At 41.4% G+C, this 23237-nt stretch overlaps 1 protein-coding gene across 1 annotated transcript; it reads right to left on the bottom strand.

The window, feature by feature from the left end:
- Positions 1 to 967: 967 nt before the first annotated feature.
- Positions 968 to 22807, bottom strand: LOC126484457 (ejaculatory bulb-specific protein 3-like). Its single transcript, XM_050107979.1, has 2 exons — positions 22565 to 22807; positions 968 to 1379 (listed from the first exon to the last, which is right to left on the bottom strand). The coding sequence occupies exons 1-2, from the start codon at positions 22755 to 22757 to the stop codon at positions 1183 to 1185; spliced, it is 390 nt and encodes a 129-aa protein (XP_049963936.1). The 5' UTR covers positions 22758 to 22807; the 3' UTR covers positions 968 to 1182.
- Positions 22808 to 23237: the final 430 nt, after the last annotated feature.

Genomic DNA, 23237 nt, shown 5'->3' with positions numbered 1-23237 from the left:
ATAATAATAATAAAGAAGGTTTGCATAATAACTTAAACATACCGAAAGACACACACACACACACACACACACACACACACACACACGGGGATAGCAGGATGTAAAGTAATAATTATCAACACAAATTCGCATTTTTTTCTAGAAAACAGGAAGCCAAAAGTAATGCGCAACCCAAAGTCTTTGGAAATTTAATTTAATACCCAAAACGTTATTGTCTTCCACTTACATTTCAGGTGTGAATGTGTCTGCTGTGTACTTATGAAGGAAAGTGGGCATTGAACACATGCCAAGTCCTGGTAATACGTAATGAAAGTCATCTACCTGTTCGCATCGGCTTCTTTCGTATATTGGAATGCAACTCTCTGCTCACTGCCTGTAAGTAACACACAGCTCTGTAGGTGTCCATTTACAGGCACGATAAATGCTAAAAGATCTCTACTAAATGTTACTGTTTGCTTTTTAATACACATAATAAGATACACGATACTATCAGATCATTCCAACCAGCTTTTATGTAGTAAACTGAATGAGATACTCCTAAATACTTAAGACGATTTCGCGTAGAAGCCATATGGGTTAGTGACACACGAAGTTAGAGCCTTGTCATACGTTTCCCTTATCAGTCAAAGGCATCCTTTCCTTATGTTTGCCAATGGTGGCTGGTGGTACTGTTCGGAAAAAGCAACAAGACTTCTAGCACCGGAGATCTGGAAAATATGGTGTAACTTAAGAATATGCTCTGAACTGTTCATAGTAGAACAAAACTTCTGGAACACAGTATAATTATAGTTACGATAATAAACTAATCGAGGTAGTTCGATAGGTTTTGTTCAAAAGTGTGTGTGTGTGTGTGTGTGTGTGTGTGTGTGTGTGTGTGTGTGTGTGAGTGTGTGTGTGCATGCGTCTGTAAGAAAAGGAGAAAATGTGGGGAAAATTTTTACTCATTCAGTGATAATCAGAACAAACGAAGAGTTGAAGAACCGTTTATTTGTAGTTCCACATGTTAACAGAGTAAGAGTGATTTCGCATCACTTCAAGACACAGTGTGGATGGAGAAAAATCATTGTAGTGAAAATTATGAATTTTCAGATTGTGAATCTCTGGGACAGTATTCGTGTGGGCGACGTACCATGGCCGACTACTTCGTGTCAGCTGAATGGTGTGTGCAGCGCCTGGGTCGGCTCAGAAGGTGATGCCGCGCTGCTTCCAGGTCTCTGCGTGCTTCTTGGCGTACTCCCCAGTGGGGTCGAACTTGGCCTTCAGCTTGGCCCACTCTTCAGGGTACTTCTCCGTGACGTGCTTCAGGGTCTTGGTAGCTCTCTCCAGCTGGCTGGGCGTGCAGTCCAGGCACCCGTTCGCCACAAATTTCGGCAGTCTCTCTGCAAGAAGAACAAACGCATTAAAGTGACTGGCAGTCAGTTGAGGTTGTGGGATTGCTACACTATTACGAAAATGTATGATTTAAATGCATCCTTGCGTTAGTTGTAATAACGGCTACACATTTCACAGTTACATGTACAGAATTTTTGTCTCTACTTTAAACATCATCGAAACAGAGAACCATGGAAGAAGAGCCAATAGTCCGATTCCATATTCCTAGATTACGGGAAAGCGTTTTACACAGTGTCCCTCTACAGACTAAGGTCCGAGTATCTGGAGTAGGTTCCCCGTGTTCACCTGAGACAGTGGTGTCTCCTGGAGTGCCCCAGGGAAGTGTGACAAGTGGGGTCTTTTTCTGTACAGCGCGAAGAATAAATGGTGCATTTCGAGGTCCGCATGCTATTCCTCATCCAGATTCAAGAGCAAAGATTAGCTAGAAAAATCATATTGGGTGCATTCTGAGGTAATAAGTACAAAAACGAGGAGCGGACAAGACATCCATATCGCGCAACGCATAGAGCAGCGTGTCTCACTCCGCACTAGCGTACCAGGTGTTGTTGCTCACTGAGTACCCTGCTGGGACATCAAACCCACCTCCACCACCGAGCTATTGTTCAAATTCTCGTCAGGTTCGTTATCTATTTTCTTATTATTTTGGAGTCTGTGGTGTCACCGCCAGACACCACACTTGCTGGGTGGTAGCCTTTAAATCGGCCGCGGTCCGTTAGTATTCGTCGGACCCGCGTGTCGCCGCTATCAGTGATTGCAGACCGAGCGTCGCCACACGGCGGGTCTAGTCTAGAGAGACTGCCTAGCACTCGCCCCAGTTGTACAACCGACTCTCATTTGTAGAGACGACAGTTTAGCATAGCCTTCAGCTACGTCATTTTCTACGACCTAGCAAGGCGCCATATTCAGTCACTATGTCTTCTGAACAGACTATATTGTGACTCATGTACCGTCAAGAGCGACATTCATCATTAATGGATTAAAGTTCATTATCTAACTAATTACGTCCGCTTTCTGACTTCTAATTCCTAGTCATGTTCCAGACCTCACGTCAGTATAGTTCTTCCCTCCTCACGCCAGCCTGCGTGAGTTAAAACGCGTGCATTTCGGCCTCCTCTAGTAACACGGTTTGGCTCTTCTGCCAACACAACAGAATCCATTTCCGAGTTCTCGTTTATAAGCAAGACATGATTTTGTCAGACGACAACAGCCTATCACACGACAATAGGACTCATTAAACTGCAGGCATCTGGCTACCAGCTGCGCAGACCGCAACCATAACTGGCCTTGTCAAGATCATGTAGGATGGCATCCCAGTGGAGTACACAAACGATGTAAATTTTGATATGCTTTTGGGGCGGGTTGCTGCTGCTCGTGCGTATATCCTCATATGTATCATCCCGATAAGAATGTTTTTCGTCGCCTGGAGCATCGCCTTCTGATAACCCCTAATATTCGTTCAAAAGTAATGCACAGTGGTCGTCCAAGGACTAGACATGCTCCAAAAATAGGGGACGCGGTTCTTGCAACAGTTCATCAGCGGTCTCGGTGAAGTACCCGTGATATTGCGAGGTACTTCTACATATCTCTAAACTAGTTGGTGAGGTGTTTCACGGTGAAGAATTTCATCCATATCATAACACGTTAACTTAATACTAGCTGCCAGAAGTGTCTTTTGACGAGTACAGTTTTATGTATTGCTTTAGAACCAGTTGGAAAGTAATGAACATTAGGTAAATAACGCGAAACGGACTGACGAATCCAACTTCACTGGTGAAGGTATTTTCATATCACCTATGTGCGTGGCTTTCAAGCGCGCTTTGGCAAAAGCCTGGTGTCTAGATTCGTATGAGTAGTGCTTTTCACCCCTTATCTATTGACGGACAAGTTGAATCCACTCCTGTATCGTGTGTTTCTTTGCGATACATTGCCTGATATATTAGAAAACGGTCCACTTGGTGTTCGGCAAATGCTATGGTTCCAGCAGGATGGTGCACTGCCATACTTTTGAATGAACCTGCGTAACCAGTGAAATGAAGCGTTTCCAGGTTCTGGGTGCACTTAAAGGAACATGTTTGTAGTACTCCACCGATGCACACTATCTAACACCTTACGGGCATCCCGATTCGACAACGGGTAGATGCAGTTGTGTTTCGTAATCTCAAGAAAATTATGACCCAGAGAGTGGTGAAGTGTCTGCAAATGCAAGGTGATCGCTTAGAAAATCTTCTGTAAAGTGAATCTTGGTCATAAGTGGCTGTACCGGCTCTGTGAAGACAATTCGGGACTTCTAATGGCAGTTATAAGAGTCGGGTGGACATGAAAGGGAAGTAGTGGTTGGGAACGGAGTGAGACAGGGTTGTAGCCTCTCCCCAATGTTATTCAATCTATGTATTGAGCAAGCAGTAAAGGAAACAAAAGAAAAATTCGGAGTAGGTATTAACGTCCATGGAGAAGAAATAAAAACTTAGAGGTTCGCCGATGACATTGTAATTCTGTCAGAGACAGCGAAGGACCTGGAAGAGCAGTCAGTGTCTTGAAAGGAGAATATAAGATGAACATCAACTAAAGCAAAACGAGAATAATGGAATGTAGTCTAATTAAGTCGGGTGATGCTCAGGGAATTAGATTAGGAGATGAGACACTTAAAGTAGTAAAGGAGCTTAGCTATTTGGGAAGCACAATAACTGATGTTGGTCGATGTAGAGAGGATATAAAATGTAGACTGGCAATGTCAAGGGAAGCGTTTATGAAGAAGAGAAATTTGTTAACATCGAGTATTGATTTAAGTGTCAGGAAGTCGTTTCTGAAAGTATTTGCATGGAGTGTAGCCCTGTATGGAAGTGAAACATGGACGATAAATAGTTTAGACAAGAAGAGAATAGAAGCTTTCGAAATGTGGTGCTACAGAAGAATGCTGAAGATTAGATGGGTAGATCACATAACTAATGAGGAGGTATTGAATAGAATTGGGGAGAAGACTAGATTGTGGCACACCTTGACCAGAAGAAGGTATCGGTTGGTAGGACATATTCTGAGGCATCAAGGGATCACGTATTTAGCATTGGAGGGCAGCTTGGTGGGTAAAAATCGTACAGGGAGACCAGGGGATGAATACACTATGCAGATTCAGAAGGACGTAGGTTGCAGTAGGTACTGGGAGATGAAGAAGCTAGCCCAGGATAGGGTAGCATGGAGAGCTGCATCAAATCAGTCACAGGACTGAAGACCGCAACAACAACAACAATGTGCGGAATGGAATTATTGTGCGTAGTATCAAGTGCACTTTAGTGCGACGTACCTTTTGCCTTTTTGTACCTCACCGGATACAGACAAAGTCACAACATCGGCCATTGTTTTCTATTGGCTTAGTTTTATGGACGGAACAAAGTGATCATTTACGTCTATAAGAAGTCCATGTTATCTCTAACAGTTTAAATAAAAGTAACAGTAGCAGAAAGAAATACGTACGATACGGCATTTTGGAGATGTAAATGGAATACAATTTGATGCTTTAACTGAAAAACAAGTTTGGTTTGAACGTGACTCGATCACTGCCTCTCCTCAATGAGCTAATGGTACAGCCTCACCACAGCGCAGTATTCGTACCACCTGTTCTTGGCCACGCTACATGCAGTTACAGCGTTGCCAAAGCCTCGCTTTTGGCCGCACTAGGTTTTGCTCGATGCACTGCCGTCTTGAATTTGTGATGAGAAGTAGCAAGCCAATCGCCAGGTGCGGCATTTCTTCTTCAACCTGTAGATACATAAATGATCTGTCGAATAGGATGAGCAGCAGACTGAGAATGTTTGCTTATGAAGCTCGAGTGTACAGAAAAGTGTGATACAGGATGACTTAGACACAGTGGCGGATACATCATATTGGGGGCGGCCCCCTCCCCCTACCTCCCCGACGCTAACTTGCGGGGCCGCCCGCATTACCATATTACCCCCCCCCCCCCCCCCCCGAGTGAGCAGGCGCGCACGCTAACTTGCGGGTTGCGGGGTCGCCCGCATTACCACATTACCCCCCCCCCCCCCCCCCCGTTCCCTGAGTCAGCAGGCGCGCTATTCGTTCGTTTCTTTCGTCAGTCGACCCGACTGACTTGAGTTATCGAGTACTCGTACTTTCCTATGTAGCACGCGCGTCCGCGTCACTGTATTTTATGCGTTTCTGTCTGGCACATAGATAACGAACACCTACCCACAGAAAAGTCGCGGCCTTTCTAGTGATCTGGATACGTTATTCTGTCTGGCATTTGTACGAGAAAAGTCGCTAGTGTTCTATTGTTTCCTTGTGCAGTGAACCTTCGAGGTCGACAACGAAGGACGATCGACTTCATGGCTTAGCTCTGTTGAATACTCACACTGACATTGATCGTTCTATTGACGATCCAATTAACCAATTTTCCAGGAAGAGTAGCCGCATGGAATTCATCATTTAAGGAAGAGAACCACAATTGCAACTTTCTTATGTCATAAGATGGCATTGTCTTATATATGTGTCTAATCAGTTTAAATAAAAATTTCTTGAACTTTGCATGTGACTTGATTATTTTTTACTACAGTAAAAGCAGAGGTAGCTCAAGATATCTTTAGCGCCCCATCCTTGAAGTTTTTCTATATCCTCCACTGCTTGCACAATGCTTTTATTTGGTGTGATGAATGGTGCTTCCCCTAAATGTAGAAAAGTGTAACTTATTGCAGAAGACTAAGACAAAGAACGATGTAATTTTCGAATACAGTATTAGTAGTGTGCTGTTTTATTAAGTTACATCGATGAAATATCTAGGCGCTGCGTAGCAAAGCCATAAGAAGTGGAATTAGCTCATGAGGACGGTAGCAGCGGAGGCGAATGGCCAGATTTGATTTATTGGGAGAATTTTCTGATATTGTAGCCCATATATAAAGAAGGCCCTGTGTAGAACTCGTATGCAGTTTATTCTTGACACCTGATCGAGTGCTTGGCATCCCCACCAAGACGGATTAAAGTGGCGGGTTGCTAGATTTGTTACCAGTGTGTTCGGTCGACAAGTAAGTATGTCAGAGCTCATTCGTGAAGTGAAATGGGAGTCCCTGGAGAGAGGACGAGTTAATTTCACGAAACGGTGTTCAGAATTATTAAAGAAGTGGCATTTACAGATGACTGCAGAACGATTCTATTGCCGTCAGCGTCCACTACGTGTAAGGGCCCAGAAGACAGATATTCGGGCTCTTACGGAGGAATATAGGTAGTCGTTTTGTGTAGTTCCTTTTATGAGCGGAAGAAGAAAGGAAATAACTAGTGTTGGCACACAGTACTCTCCGCCATGCACCACACCGTGGCTTGCGGAATATATATTTAGAGATGTAGAGGTAGGGAACCATTTGTAATGTAGTTCTACTAACTGAGTTATCTATGGGCTTGAAAACTACAACAAAGATTAACAGTAACTGATTATGTTTGACACTGAAAATACAGCAGCAGCGTTGCTTGGGTGTTACGGAAAGTACCGTCGGTATCCTCCCTGTGGATGCTGTAAGTAGGAATTGTAAGATATAAGCTACGTTTTTAATTGCTAGGAAAAGCATTAGAGCACGTAAGATGAAACGAGTAATGTACTGATCAAACGGTCATAAGACTGCAGACAGTAAAAGCAGCCGAAACACGGACGACATTCGCAGAGAAAGAAAATACAATTAAGGAATTTAAATAATGGTCATTACTTTGAATAACCTGAAGTTGGAGTGCTAAAACCGTAGAGGAACCTATGGGCCAAATAACTGTAGTTGAAGATACTTGTTTCCTACACACCGAGAAGGCATCAGCGTGTGACGGTCCCAGAAGTAGGAAAGAGGAAAATAGAAGTGGGAAATTTGGAAATTTGTGGTAAGTTTCTATGGGAACAAACTGCTAAAGCCATCGCTCCCTAGACTTACACTCTACTTAATCTAATTTAAATTCACTTACCGTATGGACAACACGCACACCCATGCCCAAGGGAGGACTCTAACCTCCGACGGGGAGGAGCCAAAAATGGAAGTGGGCTAGTAACTCGTGGTGTAGCAACTAAAACATATGCTGCAACTGAACTTGCTCGGCATATGCTTCTATACTTCATTTACCAACGACGTTGGCAAACAGTAATTGTGAAACGCGTAATTGCAGTAACAGGAGAAGACCAGGAAATGTTTTAGCAATTGCAGATTTGAACCACTATCGGCTGCATACTGGAATGTGGACAATGTGTCACCACCTGCACTCGTACATTACGTATAGTTCTTTCCAGGAAATACATACTCCGTAGTGACAAAAGTCTTGTGATACCTCCAAATATATCGCACCTCCATTTGCCTGGAGCAGTGCAGCAACTCAACGTGGCGTGGACTCAACAAGTCGTCGGAAGTCCCCTGCAGAAATAGTGAGACGTGCTGCCTCAACAGCCGTTCATAATTACGAAAGTGATGCCAGCGCGAGAATGTATGCACGATCTGACCTCTCGATTATGTCCCATAAATCTTCGATGGGATTCCTGCCGGGCCATCTGGGTGGCCATATCATTCGCTTTAATTGGTTTTTCAGTTTGAACCGATCATTGACCGGAAATGTTTATCTTCCTCTGCGTGGAGACAATTTGCAGCCATTCATGGACTTCAGAATTTTTACAGTGTGCCATGTCTCCGCGGCGCACTAGTTCACGATTGGTTTGAGGAACGCCGCCGTTTCTGATGTCTATGGGATCGTCATCAATCGCCGTGACTTCAGTATAACTATCGTCTTTGAATAAAAGTGTCATATCTGTTCGTCTCACTGCGTATTTCATTTAGTTACCTTCTGTGCCGTACTGAACTATACTGTACCAGTTCTATGTATGGCCCAAATTTCATCCAGCTGTGTTACTTGCCAATAAAACATCATGCGAGAGTTACTTCCGTCCTTAAGTTTTTTTGTAGTACAGACCAATGAAATCAACTATGTTTTTAAAATTATGACCTATGGCATGCGCAGTAAACAGTAATAACAAAATATAAGGGACACTGCATAGCTAGAATGCACCAGTAGGCCGAGAAGAATGCCGCTGAAACCGTGGCCAAAACTTTGGTTTTTTCCAGCAGTAGTTTTATACAATATGACGCGATACCGTACTCAGGAAACCTTTATGTCTACTACTAAATAAGTAGTGACAATTTTAACCCAGTTCCTGAAATGAAACAGCTCCTCGGAACACCTAGTTTGAGACACTTAATCATGTAAGAGTGCAGAGGATTATTACAAGTCTACAAATAAATGTGCGCAGTAAATCTGCGTAGTGAAATGTCTTGTAATGTGTGTCCTGCTCTGAACTTCGCAAAAAGTGCGTAGATTCTGCCCGCAGTGAATCAGTCTAAACAAATTTTCCGCTTCCGAAAGTATTGCCTGCGTTGTTGGCCAATTGTAGGAACTGGCAATTCCTCATCATCGATTGAAGCCTCTGAATTCCACTGGCTGGATTTTCTTGACGTTACAAAAATAACATTGAGAGATTTTGGTAAATAGTGTGTACCGTGGGTATTGCGTAATACCATTGTTAAGCCTACTGCATGATAATAAACACTTCTTGTCATGCAACATATATTTAATTTGTTACAGCTAATTTCTTCACTAAACGTTAAAAATGAAACACGAAGAGTCCGACAGCTGCAGTTTGAAGATACACGAACAGTGCATCGTGACATAATCTAATTACATCTCTATCAAAAAGTGACATCTTCTGAAAATTAATTTAATACCTACGTAACGCTATTTTCAATGTAATTCTAACCTGTACTAATGAAATACTGCTACTGTTTGAATATATTGCGCAGTCTGCGTTCCATATTAATCTCACCTTGAATGCAGCGTCTTAACTAGAGTGTACATCTTAAAAGAGATTTACACGTGAAGGAAATTCGTTCTGAGATAGTGTAATTATGTTGCTGTGTTATATCAATAGGAAAGAGCGGCATAATAAATAATTTTCTAAAAGGTCACATGCTAAATTAAGGAAGAGTGATTACATTTCTTACTAGCATTAAACTTCCGGAAGTTAATCATGCAATTAGTGGCGTCTTTTAGAACTGAGTCACAATAGATTACACACCCCTGATTAAATGGAATCTTTTAACAATGATAATTTTGCGTATTCAGATTACTAGGACGTATCCCATTGAATTCGTCAACATCTTACCCGAATTCAGATCAAGCAAATTTTGGACAGTACCTGGTAACCGGCTGTGTTACCACATTCCTACCAAAATGATTAGGCCCTACTTGTCACTGATTTTTAGTAACACATCCAATGAAATTATAGAATGGAATAAGTGTCTTACTATCAGAACAAGATAGGGTAATGGGGTGATTTTCTGGAAAACACATTGCTATGAAACTTCCTGGCAAATATACGACTGGGGAACAGCCTCAGGCCCCGTCTCATGTACAGCTAGTTACTGATACAAACTAACCAGATTGTTCAGGTAAGTCGACGAGATGTAGTATGAGAAATAATTTCAGCATCTACAGTAGCCGCACGGAGGTTTTTTTATGTCTGTGTGTGTGTGTGTGTGTGTGTGTGTGTGTGTCTGTGTCTGTGTGTGGGTGTGTGTGTGTATGTGTAAAGCTGTGAATCAGCTGTCTAGGACTTACCGTGACTGCTTCTGTATCCAGATCGCTTGTCTCACTCCGTTCAGAAAACATCGAGAGAGTTGTGTATACAAATTCGTGGTATCAAATCGTTTAATCACAAACTGCTGGTGTTATGGGTATGTATCTGCACAACATGTAACGGAATATGAGGGCTGTCCCGGGTTCGATTCCCGGCGGGGTCAGGGATTTTCTCTGCCTCGTGATGACTGGGTGTTGTGTGATGTCCTTAGGTTAGTTAGGTTTAAGTAGTTCTAAGTTCTAGGGGACTGATGACCATAGATGTTAAGTCCCATAGTGCTCAGAGCCATTTCAACCATTTTTAATATGAGGGAGGACAAAAGAGTTGACCAGTAAGTTGACCATTTCCTAGTACGAAATGCAGCAAAAAGAAGTTGAAACGTAAATCATTCTTTAGACAATATGTCAGTCGCATAATATGAATGATGGGCATTCAGTGCTGATAAATATGCTCCCCGTTAAAAAATGTGGAAAGTTGCTTGGTTATACGAAATATTTGCATTGATTTAAGGTACAGACTGAGGGAAACGGTACTCATAAAGGGTGGCTGTAATATCTCTGAGCTAGCGAGAAGTATGATAACGTGAAAACATATTACACACGTTCTAGTCACATTAAAGTGGCTAACGTGTATGTTCGACGTCAAGTGCAATAAGGCGGGTACGCGAAGCTTCTCGAGAGTGGCGGAAAACTGTGCATTCGTTGTTGTGTAAGTAGGCTGTTTATGTTTTCTCTATGTAAGTAGGCTGTTTATGTTTTCTCATTGGCAACGTTACGTAGCGCTCAATATGAAAATCACTGGCTGTGCTGTGTGCAGTCTGTGGCTAGTTTGCATTGTTGTCTGCCATTGTAGTGTTGGGCAGCAGCAGCTGGATGTGAACAGCGCGTAGCGTTGCGCAGTTGGAGGTGAGCCGCCAGCAGTGGTGGATGTGGGGAGAGAGATGGCGGAGATTTGTAATTTGTCATGAACTGATACATACATAATTGATTTGGCTCTTAAAAATATAAAATCTGCAGCAGACAAAAGGAGAAAACTACACGGTAAAGCAAATGCAAAGAAATTGTATATTGGTCAGAAAGTTCTCATTAAAGCTCATTCATTGTCACATAAGAAGAAACACTTGAGTCACAAATTCTTTCTAGTTTACAATGGACCTTACAGAATCCGACGTATACCACATGATAATTGCGTTGAAGTTGAAACTCTGCGTACTAGGAAGAGTAAAGGTTTACACCACATTTCTCATGTAAAACCATTTATTGACAGATAATCTGCCTTTTAACTTTGTCTTTGCCATAAAACGTTTCACTTCACGTTACTAGTATGCTTTAGAAACTGTTACCATGCAACAATGTTTGAAGTTAAATATCCAATCAAGAACCAAGAGAACTTATTTAAACAGAAATGACGAATGCATTGTTATAGTAAACAGACGTCACAGTGTTATTGTGTGTGTACATTCTTGCTTGTTTGTTGCACGATTACGTAACAACTATAAGGCTCACATACTTAGAACATTTACCAGTACTGCTAATGAGATTTTAATGCAACATTTTGGTTTATTTGAAAATACATTCTGAATTTAGAGTGCTTTCTGAGAGATACCAGATGACACAGAGGTTAGTTTATGTGACAGCTACACGATTTTTATCACGACGCTACTAATGAGTGACAATTTACAATGTTGCTTTTGCGGTGTATCTGTTTTATATCTGCACAGTTTTCTGAATTCTTCTGGAAAGAAAAACATGTTTTAGTAGTAACTTTTGTGGTATAGCAACAATGAGACACCCTTTTTCGTGGCACAACATTACGTTACTGTACAGTACTTTCTTCATCACGCCAATAAGCATAATAACTACGATATCTATACGCAAAGCATTTCACTTTTGTTTATCATGAGGTAAGTACATTGGCTTCTGCAGAACTTAGCTTTTGGAGGAAAATAACTACGACACTTCCACAGAGATTATCTTACAACAAGATGCACATTTAGCGCTACAGGACACGCATTTCAGTGATCAATTTTATACTTAAAACATTTATTTTTAAAGATTTTTGAATTACAAAGAAAGTTTTCCGTGATATATTTCATTCCATTGGTGTAATCTGTAACACCTGAGGGTATAATTACATTAATCCTCAGGGGGGTACACGCCTACTTTGTGTACCATGTGTTTGGCAAGCACAAGGAACCCTAGCTAATATGGTATTTGCTTATACAACTTTACACTTCAGTACCATATTTCTCTAACACAGAATTACACAGCTATCTGATTATTTGACAGAGAAACAAACATTCTTTTTACTACATCAGTGACAGATGTTTACGCATTTACAGAGTTGGATTACTTCACAGTTATGAAATTGTATTTTGTCTGTACTGTGTGAACTGTTCATATTTTTTCGGAACCATTGTGATACTATGAGAGCTTTGAATGATGTATTTGGTAAAGGGATTATGATTTTTAAAGTACGTTTGAGGCAGATGACACTTTTGACATGAGCAGAGAATTTTTTTAATTATTGGAGGAAGCTACGACGATTTTGAGATTTGACTGAGGTGTTATGATGTTATTTTTACGACGACGATGTGTATTATGCTGCTGAGGTATGTTTATGATTAATAGGCTGAGGCTATATGAGTTATTTGATTATGCTTCATATTTATAATGACCAAATATTGACGAGTGTCGATGGATACGTATATGTGTAATAAGGTAAGGAGTAATGAATAGTGTTTAGGGACTCTGATTTATGAAAAGGATGTTGGAAACCAAGAAACGTACTTTAAGAGTTATGAAATGTGTGACTGTATCACAATGCTGACGAATATTTTTTTTGGACACTTATATTTATAGGATTTGGTTTCTACAGATTTGCAACGCTAATTCTTGACCTGTGAAATATTTTTAAATGAGACTCCAACGGTAGCAGAAACTGCTGTCGTAAATATTTTCGTACGAAAGTTAAGTGACCACCTGCACGTAATGCGTCGCGGGCACCCAGCTGTGTCAGACGCCTGGAGAAAAAGCCATTATTGCGAGCCCTTTTCAGCGGCACAGGTAGAAAAAAAAAAGGGGACGTGGGACGTGTCAAACACCTGGAGAACAAGCCATTAGGGTGTGCCTTTCATCGCTAATGCGACACCCTCGTTACTTGAAAACATATGATTACTCACACTTTGTGCTAATTACTGAAATGCTTATGAATTGATGGAAAATATTCGTACATCTGCACACCTGATTATGACAAGCGTCTTTCTATGAGAGTTGAGAGAATTTCTACTAACTTATGAAATGTCACATGACTACTGAATGATATTTTTATGCTTTGCTTTTCATAGTTGCTTATTTCATTTGATATCTGGTTTCCAGCTGTGTTGCAGCATTGCTTTTATAAAATGAAATGCATTTGCTAATGTGAACACTTTCTGTCAACAGATCTATTAAATAATTATTTTATGATCCACATTCTTTAAAAAAGGAGCACTTAGAAAGGAAAGAACAATAAGAAGGAACTAGTAACTGCATTCATAATTTTCTTTTCAAGTAATTGGTAACTTTTTGGTAGAATAACTTCTTGTGGTGCACCACTTTAATTACATAGATATTAAGATGTGAATATACATTTCCCTTATCTGTGTTGTTGTCTTTAGTGTACTATTTTTTCTGCTTGTGCGTTTGTCATGTTTAGATATAAGTTATTACATTTACTGCTGCTGGCTTTGCCATTTTGCATTCTTTTCATTGCTGTTTGTATTAATTGTTTTGTGCTGCTGCATTGCCTCGTCCCTTAGTTTAGCATCTGAGCTCAGTAGATTTAAGTTAGCTTAAGAGGGGGTAGTCTATAGAAGAGAATGAGTTGCGATGAATTGGAAGAAATGCATTGAGAATCTATACGAAAAACGTACAGAAAGCAGGTATAGGTAGGATTTTCTTGGAAATTAATAATGAGGTAAGAAATATGTGAAATAAATACAGAAAGCATGCTTGGATAGGATTTTTTTGGTGGAAACAAAGGATGAAATAAGAGGAAAGATATATGAAGTTTTGGGTTGGACTGCAGTACCACATGTTACACTGAAAACGAACCCTGTCCTTTCCTATTGGTGTTATCCCACTATGTGTTTGTGTACCCTTGAGTATTTGTTTTCTTCCTGTCTCTGTGTAGTTTCATAGAATTTTTTCTTCTTTTAATATTAAGCTACATTCACTATGATGAGGAATACTTTTATCCTCGAATATAATTGGCATTAATAATATGTTATTTACTTTGTAAAGATGTTAGATATTATTAATTCTGTTTCGTTTTAATGCTCATGTGTGAAGTTGATGTTTCAAAAGTTATTGTGATCTTTTATGTATGTACTCATGTCATAATTCCACTGATGTATATGTTAGTTTGATTCTTTTGTAAAGCCCCTATTACTACAAATGTTATCTGTATTATTATGTTTATAATGATGTATTTTGTACCTTTGTTATTGTATTCTTATGTTATAAAATTGTAATTGTCACCAGTTCATGATATTATTAACTTGTTAGTTACATTTCACTGCACATGTTTCTGTTGGTCATAGTATATGGACAATATGTGAGAAGTAGGGACTGATAGTGTTTGCACGTGTGTTAATAATTCAGCAAGGGACTGGATAACAGCATTGCTGGTTCTAAGGACAATTCCAGAAACTTTGTGAGTGCACAAGTGGTGGTTTATGGACTTGCTATATTATCCGCAAGACTCTTCAATGGTGATTGTGCACCTGCACAGTCACAACAGATGGCTGCTGGCTATCTCTACAAGGACTACAGTGGGTCTGCACCTCTGGTGGCCCACCAATACCACAATCTCTACCAGGACTCCAGTGGGTCTGCTCTGTGATGACCTACCTACCAATATTCTTCAAAACGTCGACTGACTCTGCTGTGGGTTTACTCTGTTGTGGCCCATTACCTGTCTGCATGTCGAGTCAGCACTGTCTTTCCGTTGGAAGGACAACACTACTTCCTCAAGACTGCATGGAAATCCACTACTTCCGTATGCATTTTCTTCTACTGCTCAGACCTTGAGAAAAACACTATATTTTACCGTAATGAATGATCAGGACTGTCTTTATGGACTGTGAGAAAATTTTAGCTTTTGACCAACATTGATCAACAAGTGTGTGCATTTGATTTCTTTGTTATTGTAATTATGAAAAATTTTATCAAATCATTATTGGCCACTGCCCAAAAAAAAATTTGTAAAATTTTTGTGGGGAGCATGGGGGCTATGTAAGTAGGCTGTTTATGTTTTCTCTATGTAAGTAGGCTGTTTATGTTTTCTCATTGGCAACGTTACGTAGCGCTCAATATGAAAATCACTGGCTGTGCTGTGTGCAGTCTGTGGCTAGTTTGCATTGTTGTCTGCCATTGTAGTGTTGGGCAGCAGCAGCTGGATGTGAACAGCGCGTAGCGTTGCGCAGTTGGAGGTGAGCCGCCAGCAGTGGTGGATGTGGGGAGAGAGATGGCGGAGATTTGTAATTTGTCATGAACTGATATATATATTATGACTTGTGATGATATTAAGGTAAATACATTGTTTGTTCTCTATTAATATCTTTCATTTGCTAACTATCCCTATCAGTAGTTAGTGCCTTCCATAGTTTGAATCTTTTATTTAGCTGGCAGTAGTGGCGCTCGCTGTATTGCAGTAGCTTGAGCAGCGAAGGTTTTTGTGAGGTAAGTGATTTGTGAAAGGTATAGTTTAATGTTAGTCAGGGCCATTCTTTTGTAGGGAATTTCGAAAGTCAGATTGCGTTGCGCTAACAAGGTATTGTGTGTCAGTTTAAGCACAGTCATGTAGAATTGTTCAAAGGGGACGTTTCAGTTGTAATGCGGAAACGGATCGATTTATCGACGTGCAAAATGCTATTACCATTTACTTTTGTGTCAAGGGTGGAAGAATTTCTAAAAGGGCTAAGTTTGTAAAACGATCGGGTGCCGCTGTGGGAAAAAATGTAACATAAATGGCAAAGCGGCACTATCCGAGGCAACTGTGATGCACCACGGGACATAGATGATACGGGTGAACGATGGCTGTGAAAATTTGCACCGGAGAATAGACGAAAGACATTACTGGCAGTGAGAGGAATAAAGTAACTATTACAAACCTTGGAGAACCTTCACTTGGGAGGCATTAGGTTTCACTATACCGGTGTCTGTCATTCGACTTCGGGATGTTTTTGAGACTGTTAGTAGCAGGAATGGACGCCCTTATCTCCGTTTGCATCCACTTTCTACCTGCTGCGCACAGCTCGCAGCTAACGCTAAATATCACCGCCTGTACCCGCATGCATAAGCCGATGAATACTTCCAGGCAACGAGGCTTAATCTGCCTTTTCCTTTCTTTTTGCTCGATGCAGATATTCCTGCTTGTAACCTTGTTGTCAGGCTTACGCAATTACATTTTTACATAACACTCTAGAAGACCTCTGATCATCATCATCATCATCATCATCATCATTTAAGACTGATTATGCCTTTCAGCGTTCAGTCTGGAGCATAGCCCCCTTACAAAATTCCACCACGATCCCCTATTCAGTGCTAACATTGGTGCCTCTTCTAATGTTAAACCTATTACTTCAAAATCATTCTTAACTGAATCCAGGTACCTTCTCCTTGGTCTGCCCCGACTCCTCCTACTCTCTACTGCTGAACCCATGAGTCTCTTGGGTAACCTTGCTTCTCCCATGCGCGTAAAATGACCCGACCATCTAAGCCTGTTCGCCCTGACTGTTACATCTATAGAGTTCATTCCCAGTTTTTCTTTGAGTTCCTCATTGTGGATACCCTCCTGCCATTGTTCCCATCTACGAGTACCTGCAATCATCCTAGCTACTTTCATATCCGTAACCTCAACCTTGTTGATAAGGTAACCTGAATCCACCCAGCTTTCGCTCCCATACAACAAAGTTGGTCGAAAGATTGAACGGTGCACAGATAATTTAGTCTTGGTACTGACTTCCTTCTTGCAGAAGAGAGTAGATCGTAGCTGAGCGCTCACTGCATTAGCTTTGCTACACCTCGCTTCCAGTTCTTTCACTATGTTGCCATCCTGTGAGAATATGCATCCTAAGTACTTGAAACCGTCCAACTGTTCTTTGTTCCTCCTATATGGCACTCAATCCGTTTATATATCTTTCCCACTGACATTACTTTCGTTTTGGAGATGCTAATCTTCATACCACAGTCCTTACATTTCTGATCTAGCTCTGAAATATTACTTTTGCAAACTTTCAATCGAATTTGCCATCACAACTAAGTCATCCGCATATGCAAGACTGCTTATTTTGTGTTCACATATCTTCACCTCACCCAGCCAGTCTATTCTTTTCAACATATGATCCATAAATAATATGAACAACAGTGGAGACAGGTTGCAGCCTTGTCTTACCCCTGAAACTGAACCATGAACTCAATTTGCCGTCAACTCTAACTGCTGCCTGACTATCCATGTAAAGACCTATAATTGCTTGCAAAAGTTTGCTTCCCATTTCATAATCCGTAGAACAGACAATAACTTCCTCCTAGGAACCCGGTCATATGCCTTTTCTAGATCTATAAAGCATAGATACAATTCCCTGTTCCACTCATAACACTTCTCCATTATTTCCCGTAAGCTAAAGATCTGGTCCTGACAACCTCTAAGAGGCCTAACCCCACATCGATTTTCATCCAATTGGTCCTCAACTAATACTCGCACTTTCCTTTCAACAATACCTGAGAAGATTTTACCCACAACGCTGATGAAAGAGATACCTCTGTAGTTGTTACAACCTTTTCTGTTTCCATGTATAAATATTGGTGTGATTACTGCTTTTGTCCAGTCTGATGGAACCTGTCCCGACTCCCAGAACATTTCAATTATCCTGTGTAGCCATTTAAGACCTGACATTCCACTGTATTTGATGAGTTCCGACTTGCCCATGAGCAGAACACTGTCCTTGTCCTTTGCTCTAACAACTACATCACTGAGTGCCTCATAAAAACTATCCACCCCAGCTGCTTTATTGCACTGCAATCTACTGACCATTTTCTCCACTTCCTCAAATGTGATCCTATTTCCATCATCATTCCTATCCCATTCTACCTCGAAATCTGAAACATTACTGATCGCATTTTCACCTACATTGAGCAACTCTTCAAAATATCCCCTCCATCTGCCCAAGGCATCCACAGGATTCACCATCAGTTTTACTGACCTGTCCAAAATACTTGTCATTTCCTTCTTACCTCCCTTGCGAAGACTGCTAATTACACTCCAGAATGGTTTTCCAGCAGTTTGACCCATAGTTTCCAACCTGTTTTCAAAGTCTTCCCAAGATTTCTTCTTAGATGCTGCAATTATCTGTTTGGCTTTGTTTCTTTCTTCAACATAACTTTCTCTGCCTACCTGAGTTCTAGTATGTAGCCAATTTTGATACGTCTTCTTTTTCCTTTTACAGGCTGCCTTGGCTGTGTCATTCCACCAAGCTGTTCGTTTCATCCTATTTTTACACACTACTGTTCCAAGACATTCTTTAGCCACTTCTAGTACTGTGTCCCTGTACCTTGTCCATTCCTTTTCCAATGACTGTAATTGACTACATTCAACTAACTGGTACCTTTCTGAGATCGCTGTTATGTACTTGTGCCTGATTTCCTTATCCTGAAGTTTCTCCACTCTTATCCTCCTACATATGGACCTGACCTCCTGCACTTTCGGCCTCACAACACAAATTTCACTGCAGCTTAAATAATGATCAGTGTCATCAAAGAATCTCCTGAATACACGTGTGTCCTTCACAGCCTTCCTGAATTCCTGATCTGTTATTATATAGTCAATGACAGATCTGGTTCCCCTGCCTTCCCAAGTATACCGGTGAATGTTCTTATGTTTAAAAAAGGAGTTTGTGATTACTAAGCCCATACTAGCACAGAAATCCAAGAGTTGTTTCCCGTTCCTGTTGGCCTCCATATCCTCTCCAAATTTACTCATAACCTTTTCATACCCTTCTGTTCGATTTCCAATTCTGGCGTTAAAATCACCCATGAGCAGAACACTGTCCTTGTCCTTTACTCTAACAACTACATCGCTGAGTGCCTCATAAAAACTATCCATCTTATCTTGATCTGGCCTTTCACAATGCGAATATACTGACACAATCCTAATTTTCTTGCTAGACACTGTCAAATCTATCCACATCAGTCGTTCGTTTACCTACCTTATTGCAGCTATTCTGGGTTCCATTTCTTTCCTGAATTAAAGCCCTACACCCCATTGTGCTATTCCTGCTTTGACTCCTGACAGGTAGACCTTGTATTCTCCCACTTCCTCTTCTTTCTCACCCCTTACCCGAATGTCACTAACAGCTAAAACTTCCAGCCCCATCTTACTTGCAGCCTCTGCCAGCTCTACCTTCTTCCCAGAAGAGTCCCCATTGATATTAATAGCTCCCCATTTCATTACCATTTGTTTGCCAAGTCGTATCTTAGGAGTCCCTGGTTCGTCAGTTAGAGGTGGGACTCCGTCACCTCCAAAGGTCCGAGGCATTTTGCTCTGATTGTTGCCAGCATCATATTTAAAGTACCAGGGAAGCAGGTTGCTAGCCTTACTTGCCCCGAGTCCCATTTGGGTTTACCCCTAACGGCTGAGGGACTAACTGGTGGATTTGGTAGTCTTTTCCGTATGAGCACAAAGGTGACCACGACTCAGAATATGTCCGAGATGCCCAGCCTTATTCCAAAGTAACTGGTATCCCGACTGTCGGGACCACTTACTTGGTCACTCATACGTTGCCCGTGGTTCATGAACTAGGACATGACTACAGGAACCCACACCATGAACCAGGAAGACCTCTGAGCAACCAACAAATTAATTGAACACTCCTGATCTCTAACAAAGACAAACTGATTGTTCCCAGTTAGCTTGTACAAAAGTACCAACCGTCTCATTTCGTTTGAGCGATTGTATAGCAGTTGTATCTAATGTTACATTAGTGTACTCCATCTGTCAAACGTAAAAGTGAAAGAAACTAGAAACAGAGAAAAGAGGGAAATGAAAACGACTGTTGTCTCTAAAACAAAAGACACAGATCCGGAAGCCAAGTATTGACGGCAAGAAAATACGTCTAAGAACCTCGACTGAAAAAAAATGCGATGGCAATTACATACGGAAATATACGAAATCCCCATTAAACAGAGTGAATGCAGATCATGGACGTTCTGAATTCCATGAAAAACCATACATGAACTACAGACGCTTGAACTGCTGTACACACCTAAGAAATTTGAAGGGGATTGCAGACTATAGTTTAGTCATTTAATGGGTAGAACGGCAAAATAATGATTATTTGAAATGTTAAATGTAATTTACTGCAAGTTAAATTGACTAATACCGGTTTTGATTTCAACCACTGTTAAGATACTACATAGAAACCAGGAGGTATGATGAAAAAGGTACAACATAAAATGGACCACAAGATGCCAATGACTGTGTTAGAAAAGTAAATACATCCAACAAATAATTGAGGACGTAGGGTCCAAGAGCTACACTGAGATGAAGTGATTAGCGCAAGAGAGAAATTCTTGGTGGGCCTCATCAAACCAGACAGAGGGACTGATGACTGAAAAGAAAGAAGGACAGGACAGAGTCGAGGGGGGGGGAGGAGGGGTTGAGAATTGCGATTCTCGACTCAGAGTGGAGGCTACGAGTTAGATTTACACTGAAACCGAGCACGCTGCGGAATAGTGCCGTATTTGTCGCGAACCACTCGGTAGTGAATAGTCCCGAGCGACTGGGAAAGAGCATAGCTGACTCCCGTTTAGAAACGTGTCAAAGATGTGATGCTCAGAATTACAAGCCAATGTCGCTGGCATCCATTTGTAGTGGGATTAAACAACGTATAGTTAATTCAAATACTACGACGTTCCTAGAAGGAAACAGGTTTTTCTCTGAGTATCAACAGGTTTTTAGAAAAGCTTGCTTAGTTCATACATGACATGAAGGCGAACGTGTTGTTTACGTTTCCTGGTTGTCCGAAAGCCTTTCGACACTACACGACATAGTGCATTACTAAGCGAGATTCTATCATAAATCTTCGTTGATATTTGATTGACGGCAGTTTAACAGAACGGAAAGAAGGTCGGATGTACCAGAAAATAGCACTGTAGGAGCTCTAATGTTTAGTCGACTGATCAGCCACGGTCAGCAACACTGTTAGGTTATTCGCTAATCTTATTGTTGCCTACAGGAAAGTAACTTCTCTGGACAGCAGTAAAGAAATGCGTAATATTTGGAAATATTTCTTCTTGGTTAATGAATGGCGGCACTCTTCAATTATGGATAAATGCTGTATAACGACTGAACAAAAGAGAGAATCCGATAGTATCTTACTATAAGATTTGTGGTAAACACCCTGAGATCTTCATATGGTTCAAGTATTTAGTCGTAATACTAAGGACGCAAACACTTAGGTAAAACTGGCACTAGGGCAGGTGAGCGGAAACCATATTTTCTGGGAGTATTCTGGCAAAGCGAAGTGTAATGGATCTCAAGCGGAATCAAACAAGGTGCCCGTCCGCCAAGTCCAGAACACTGTTCCAGTGTTTAGGACGCTCCAGAAGCAGGCGTGCCTATAGACATCGGTTGAATTAATGGACACGCTGCTAAGAACTTTACAGGTGTTCAGCTCTTCTGCCAGCGTACCGGGAAAATATCATTTTAGGCAGTCGTACTGCAGGGAAATTATTCCGGATTATGCCCGTCTACTTATGGTTGCGGCAGGTCCCGACTTTCTGTCTATGGATGACAATGCCCACCCTTACAGGACAGTTAGCTGTCACACATACTGAATGAGAAGAATCTGACCGTATCGATTGGTCTTCGTAACTCCGGCCCCAAAACCTATAGCGCATACCTGGGATGCTCCTGGAAGGCGCGTTTGTCAACGAACACCCCCTCCACAAACGATGCAAGAACTGAAAACCGCCTTGCGAGAGGAATGGGACAGTGTACTCCAAGGACTCTTCAACAGTTTGGTAGCCAGCATGAATATCAGGTACAAAATTTTCATTGTCTCAGGAGGCCATATTCCTAACAGAGAGTCAGATATTGACCTGCATATTGAGTATCGAACCCGTGTGAATCATGAACGTTATTTATGTCTGTTATCCTGCTTTTCCTTATAAATATACCACTCAAAACCTATTACGTATGTACTGTGTTTCGTATCGTCCGTCATTGCCTGTGATTGTACCTGTCTAACAATCTCTCCTTTCCTTAGCAATTGCCAGTCAGTGTAATTACGACTTCCACCATTTTTCAAAAGATTGCAACATTTTCCCTCCAAGTAAACTAAACAAGCGTAGCACTCAAGATTTAGTTCTATTAGTAATCGGTGACAAGTGTTGCCAGTCTCTGTATTACTAGCACTGTAGCTGTTTAGCTACTACGCATTACCTGAAAGAGATATGAAAGAGCTTCAGTACTCACTTTTGATTTCTTTCCCCTCGTTGGTGCACCTGCCCTCGTCCGCATCGAGCATACACTGGATGTAGGATTTCAAGAGACGCTCGTTGTTGAGCACTTCGTCCACGTTGAAGCTGTCTAGCTTGTCCTGTGGTGCAGTCTCTATACAGAGAACAAACAGCCCCAAGAGGCAGCACAGGATTAGCTTTCCGGCCATGGCTGGTGTGTCTGAGTCTGGGGCGCGAGCAGTACTCCCTGCCGTAGACAGAAGACACCTCCTCTTATAGAGCCTGGCGTGAGTCTGCACACGTGACTCAGCAGGGGCAACGCAGGAAGTGGCACTTGCACTCGTCACGCTGAAAAACCTATGTCAATTCGTAAGTGCCGTCCGTGACCTTGTCATGATAAGTATCGTTGCGTGACTGTACCTTTTCACGAAAGAGCGGCGAATTTTTCGTTTTTACACTTCTTATAACGAGACTTACATCACAGTGAGTGACACACGTCGTGTTTATGCAGCTCTAGTCGAATCTGCAAGCAAATAAAAGTGAAGCTGGTTTGAATATTTTATTTATTTCATTTATTTAGTGAAAGTTTTAGGAAATTTGTACATTTCATGTTTTCAAAACATAAACAATAACAAATAAACCTCTACATTACGGAACTACCACTATCTGGTGGTGTGTTACTACGATAT

The sequence above is a fragment of the Schistocerca serialis genome, chromosome 6 (assembly GCF_023864345.2).
Source record: "Schistocerca serialis cubense isolate TAMUIC-IGC-003099 chromosome 6, iqSchSeri2.2, whole genome shotgun sequence".
In the NCBI taxonomy this organism is placed as follows: Eukaryota; Metazoa; Arthropoda; class Insecta; order Orthoptera; family Acrididae; genus Schistocerca; species Schistocerca serialis.
This window is presented reverse-complemented; position numbering and strand designations above follow the sequence as displayed.